This window comes from Trachypithecus francoisi, unplaced genomic scaffold (assembly GCF_009764315.1).
Source record: "Trachypithecus francoisi isolate TF-2019V2 unplaced genomic scaffold, Tfra_2.0 Lachesis_group2, whole genome shotgun sequence".
Taxonomy (NCBI): Eukaryota; Metazoa; Chordata; class Mammalia; order Primates; family Cercopithecidae; genus Trachypithecus; species Trachypithecus francoisi.
This window is the reverse complement of record NW_022681465.1, coordinates 94,276,609-94,282,746: the sequence shown is the minus strand read 5'-3', so window position 1 is coordinate 94,282,746 and position 6,138 is coordinate 94,276,609. Positions and strand designations below refer to the sequence as shown.

Here is a 6,138-nt window from a genome sequence, read left to right as displayed (position 1 = left end):
GTCTCATATCTCAGACTTTTCTGCTGTAACCCTTACAATAAAAATCCCCAGGCCGGGCGCGGTGGCTCATGCCTGTAATCCCAGCACTTTGGGAGCCCGAGGCAGGCGGATCATGAGGTCAGGAGATCAAGATCATCCTGGCTAACACAGTGAAACTCTGTCTCTACTAAAAAAAAAAAACAAAAAAAATTAGCCGGGCATGGTGGTGGGCACCTGTAGTCCTAGCTACTTCGGAAGCTGAGGCAGGAGAATGGCGTGAACCCAGGAGGTGGAGCTTGCAGTGAGCCGAGATTGTACCACTGCACTCCAGCCCGGGCGACAAACCAAGGCTCCATCTGAAAAAACATAAATAAATAAATAAATAAATAAATAAATAAATAAATCCCCAACAAGCAGAATTCTAGCCAAAAGACCTATTTCCCACTTTAAAGCCACCTGCCTAGTTGCAGACAGATAGAAATGCTTTAAGCCTCCCTGGACTCTTCCCTATTCTAGCAGTTGCTTGCATCCTATTTTTGAACTACTGGCAAATTAAAGTGGCATGAAAATCAATGTTTTACATTGAAGCGAAAAGGGCGGGATCACCAGATACCAATATATTCCTTCCCGGATTAGACAGTTCTTCAAAGTACACTTAATAAATTCCAACAGGCCCAGATGAGTTGGATACAGGCATTTGCTGGAACAAAGAGCAAAACCTTCTTGCTTGCTAAACATCGTTGGCCAATCAGGGACTTTCCACTTGTTATGGCAAGAAAGAATTCAAGAGAAAATGTAGTCAACAACTCTCAGTTTTGAATTTTATCCCAGTGCTTTAGACCATAAGGAGTCCCTCAGGCCAGGAGTCCAATTGCCCAGAAGCAAAAACAGACTCTCAGATCAATAGCTAGAACCCTTTCCAGGACATTAAGGTATTCACCCCCAAGGGCTCTAAAGTTCGACTTCAGACAAACAGCATGAAGCTGTGTAAAGAGTTTCAGCTCTACAACCAGATGAATTGGTTTTTACCACTTCACGGGACACCAGGTTCTGTATAGTTAAGGTATGTTTGGGACAGAATGTAGTTTATTAAGTGGTAAAAAGGTGACTTTAAACTGCTTTTCCAGCAGATGTCACAGTCCTACCAAGATACCAAGATCAAAGCTTCTTCACATTTAAGGAAATGATTATTTTTTTCTCCTCATTTTGCCAGCTGATATGTACTGCTTCTTATCCTTAACCACACTCAAAGGCAATGCTCTCAAGTCTAGCATGTTTCTAAGCTCAGCCCAAATTCGAGTCTCACTAAAAAGATAAAGTATTGCTGCATATCTACCTCTTTGCCAAGTTTCCAAATCCAAAAAGGATATTTTGGTAATGGAAAAGGCAGTGTTTACCTTCCATTTTAGTGGTGTGTGAGTTAAAATAATACTGGAAGTCACAAAGAACTACATAACTTAAAAACGAGAAAAACAGAACTCTAAAGAGAAATGACTTTTTTTTTTTTCTTTTTTGACATGGCATTTCACTCTCTTCGCCCAGGCTGGAGTGCAATGGCGCAATCTTGGCTCACTGCTACCTCTGCCTCCAGGGTTCAAGCGATTCTCCTGCCTCAGCCTCCCAAGTAGCTGGGATTACAGGTGCAAGCCACCGCGCCTGGCCGAGAGATGACTCTTGACTAAACAGTTTGCAGTAACATAAAGGCGTTTCAGAGACTTAAGGCTGATGAAACTTGAACCAAGTTTAATATTCTTCTCCAGTTCAGCCATGCTACTTTTCTAGGTTAAAAGAAAGTTGTAGAACTTTTGTAAATGAACAGGCAAGCTGGTGGTGGTAAGAGCTCTGATTCAGGTTAAAACAATCAATCAACAAAATAACCACTGGACATTTCTAGAGCTGTTAAGAACTCTTTAAAAATTTATCTGGCCAGGCGCAGTGGCTCACGCCTGTTTTAATCCCAGCACTCTGGGAGGCTGAGGAAGGTAGATCATGAGATCAGGAGTTCAAGATCAGCCTGGTCAATATGGTGAAACTCCGTCTCTACTAAAAATACAAAAAATAAGCAGGGCATGGTGGTGGGTGCCTGTAGTCCCAGCTACTTGGGAGGCTGAGGCAGGAGAATCACTTGAACCCCAGGAGGCGGAGGTTGCAGTGAGCGGAGATCACACTACTGCACTGCAGCCTGGGCGACACTGCGAGATTCCGTCTCAAAAAAAAAAAAAAATTCTCCTTATAATAGAGAGGCCTGGTGCTTAGTATTATCAGCAGAACCACCGAACTTTATGTGCCTCCTGATGTGATGTCACAGAAACTGTACATTACCAGATTAGTGTTGTTGCCAAAAATGCTTACCTGAATAAAATTATGAGGAAACAATTAGATAATTCCACAATAAGGAACATTCTACAGGGCAATTACCTTGGATTCTTCTAAAAAGCCAAAGACATGAAAAGACAATTCTAGATTGAAAAATTAAGCAGCCAAATGCAATGTATAAATATTAAATGGAGCTGGGTCTGGTGGTTGAGGCCTGTAACCCCAGCACTTTGGGAGGCCAAGGCGGGCCACCTGAGCCCAGGAGTTTGAGACCAGTCTGGGCAATATGGTGAAACTCCATCTCTACAAAAAAATACAAAAATTAGCCCCACGTGGTGGCAAGTGCCTGTAGTCCCAGCTGCCTGGGAGACTGAGGTGGGAAGATCACCTGAGCCAGGGAGGTGGAGGCTGCAGCAAGCCGAGATCAAGCTACTGCATTCCAGCCTGGGTGACAGGGTGATACCCTGTCTAAAGTAAATGAGAGGATTCTGGATGGAAAAACACATGGTTTTTGTATGTCTTTTATTATATGTCACATAAAGGACATCTGTGCGGCAGTAGGGAAAATTGGAATATGAACTGTTCATTAGATGTTATTGCATTATTGAGAATTTTCTTAGGTGTATAATGGCATTAGTGGATATGTAAAGGAATGGCATCCTCAGATGTCTGCTAAAGTATTTGGAGATAAAGGTTGATAATAATAAACTTCTGTAGTGTTTGTACTTTCAAATGGTTAGTGAAAGTACATGTGTGTATATGTAAGTATATTTATATACAGACACACATAAAGAGAGTAAATATGGCAAAATGTCAAGTTTGGTAAATCTAGATGATGGGTATACTGGGGTTCATTACACTATTTTCTTCATGCTTCTGCAGATGTTTTTCTTTTCTAAAGTTAAGAGAAGCAAGTATTTTGGTTTTCATGACATGCATGTCATCTTCATTAGCTCTTCAACTTTTAAATTTCTAAGCACTTCAGGTTTATGACTTGGAGAAGTAGAAAAGACAACAACCCTTAGTAGGTGAGCCTTATATTTTAATTCATGGAATTATAAATTAGTCGTGAGGCTACAAAGATCCAACATTTTCAAAACCTGATGATTTTGTATGTTAGAGTGACTCCAAATTGATGCGAGTCTGGAGTCAGGGAGTTGCCCAGTTCCAGTCTAGTGCCATTGATGCTTAAGTAGCCTCACCAAACCATGCCATTAGAGAGCAGTTTTTAAATAACTATCAAATTACACAGTGACAGCATCATTTTATTTCATACACAATCTCCTTCACCTGCAGGCCAACTGCTTTAGAATGTGCCCTTCCATCAGAACCCCTATTTTCTTATAGCATGTCGGCAAGTCTGTGTTCCTAATCAACTGTGAAATTTCACGAAGGTGGGTACTCTGTTCTCATCTCAGAATGCAGCACAAGCACAGCATTATGGCATGAAACAGTAACTCAATACATACTAACTGAATAAAGAAATGGGTAAAATAAAGATTAAAGTGAGGATTTTTCAAGAAAAATTGTATCTTTTTAAAAATGGTATGCAATAATGTGGATTCTCTAAAATGACTAGTAGGAGAGAGAGGAGGGACCAACTCATAAGGAAGCTTTAAAATGTCATTGTTAGTCACATGGGCCTTTGTGAGAGGGTTGGGAGAAGTCTTTGGAATAGAAAATAAAGAGAAAAGGAATGTTTTTGGAGTATAAATGACCATTACCTTGTTTCAGGAGCCACAGTTCAACCAGAGGCCAGAGGCCTGGCTGAGTTGTTTGTCTTAAACTTAATATATTTGCTATACAGTTCTGTTAATGAATAGAATTCTGTTAACCAATAATGACATTTGATGTCTTAATTGAGCACTTAAAAATTCAAGATACATGAATTATTTTTCCGAGCTATTTATCAAGCCTATTTAAACTTACGAGTTTAAAAAATGAAGCAAACTCTTTCCCTGAGATAAGCTTTTTACTTCTTTTGCAAGGTAGCTATTTCAGTAATATTTGCTATGGCACTATAATGAAATCTGTCAAGAATTAGAAAGATGAGTACTTTAACTGAAAAATGAGAATGTTTGAGAATTTCTGATAACACTAATGGGTTAGTGTTTCAAATGAAAATAATTAAGTCAACAAAAAGAAATTCTTGGATCAGTCTTGAGGACTTAGTAATACTGATAACGAAATATCACTTGAAAGGAGCTTTTTGTCTTTAAATGAAGATAAATTTAAAGGGTAACTAGGATTTGCTACCTGCAGTACTGATACCTACTAGCACAGAATCCAAGCTAGAGTATAAAAGAAAACTCCCTTTGTAAGTCACTGGGCAATTTTTAAGAACTCATTTTTTGGGGGGAGGAAGAAAAGTAGTCAGACAAATCAGTGCAAGGTGAGGTATCTTTGGAAAATTTAATTTGGACCATATTTCTTCCTCTTTCTGAAAACATCAAATATCCCCATACATTTTGGGTTCCACAGCTTACAAAGGGGCAGTGGGTTTCCCGCAGTTACATACTGTACCCAACTTTCTATAGAAAGATAAAACATTTTCCAACCTTGCTTTTGAGTATTTCCTAAAAAATGCTTTAAAGTTTCCTTACAATAAATGGCAAGTAAAACAAAGTAAGGCTTTTTTTTTTTTTTCTCCTTTTCCCCTTTTTATGTACTGCATGTTGGAGGAATAAGGAAGGAAGACTAGTTCCATCAGAATACTAGTAATCCTAGTACCCTGGGGATTACTGCTGGATCCTCCCAGGTATACCCCTATTATTGAGGCCTTGATGCACCCCTGCACTGAGGAACCTGAGAAGGGTAAGTACTGAACAGTCTGTCATAGTCACGTGGAACTGTCACAGCACAGGTGGGACTGGGAGTCGCCCAGTTCTTCTTGGTGCTCACAGGAGTAATAAAGGAACTAGGACCAAACCATAACTAGAGGTCTCCCATGTGGTACTGCAGTACCACACGTTCACTTTTACAGGCCTTACAAATGTACATTTGTAGACTCAATGTATTTACTGGGAAAAAAAAAAAGAAAAGAAAAGAATGCCTTTACTAATTTCTGTATCAAATTATTAGAATGAAAATAAAAGCATTTGTCTGATGAAACACACCTTCTATGTTAGATGAAAATAACTCCCTTGCAAGATAAGCTTGGTAATGTGTATTTGTCACTATTATACATTTTTGCTTAGTACACACATTTCTTTAATAGCATCATCTGAACAGCTTTGTCAGTTTTCAAACCTGTAGTTTCATTAGCTTAAAAAAAGGATAAGGCAGCCAAATTTAATGAATTTTGGTTGCAGAAAAACATCTCGGGCATTAACTCTTATCTTCAAATGTTAAGAGCACATAATTAAAAGATAAAGTTTCTTCTCTTAACAGGAAACTAAGCAGCTATTGTCATCAAATGTACTTTTACATGTACTTTTTAGTAAAGGGCCCCCTCATAAATATAAAATTAAATTCTTTTGAGGAATAGGTTTGTGATTTTAGTTATGCAGCATTTACATTTATCCTTTACATTTTGTAGTAAAAAAAAAAATGTGTGGTCTTTGCTTATTTTCATGAAGTGATTTCTTCATCTCAGCAGGCTCTCACATACAACCGGCAGGCTAGGTTACTCAGCTTGTTTCTGAAAGGCGAGGCAGTCACATGTCATGTGCTCTTAGAATCCTTGCAAAAATTCCTGTAGCTGGGTGACAATCTCCGTGTCCACTGTTTCCATGAGGGACTGGAAACCTTGTTCTCCTAGCATCTCCTGCTGTGCCTTGAGCTTCTCGTAGATGAACTGCTGCAGAGACACCATATGAACAGGGTCCTTCAGGGCCAGCTGTG

General features: G+C 39.3%; 1 protein-coding gene across 2 annotated transcripts in view; it reads right to left on the bottom strand.

Moving 5' to 3' along the window:
- Positions 1–3,320: 3,320 nt before the first annotated feature.
- The window catches only part of IPO11 (importin 11), a 229,452-nt gene continuing 226,634 nt past the window's right edge, over positions 3,321–6,138 (bottom strand). The window contains exon 31 of one of the 2 annotated variants that reach the window (XM_033179672.1): positions 3,321–6,133. In XM_033179672.1, coding sequence (XP_033035563.1) covers positions 5,969–6,133 — 165 coding nt within the window. In that variant the 3' untranslated portion in view covers positions 3,321–5,968. The remainder of the gene's footprint in view (positions 6,134–6,138) is intronic. The other variant, XM_033179673.1, reaches the window with a different exon arrangement.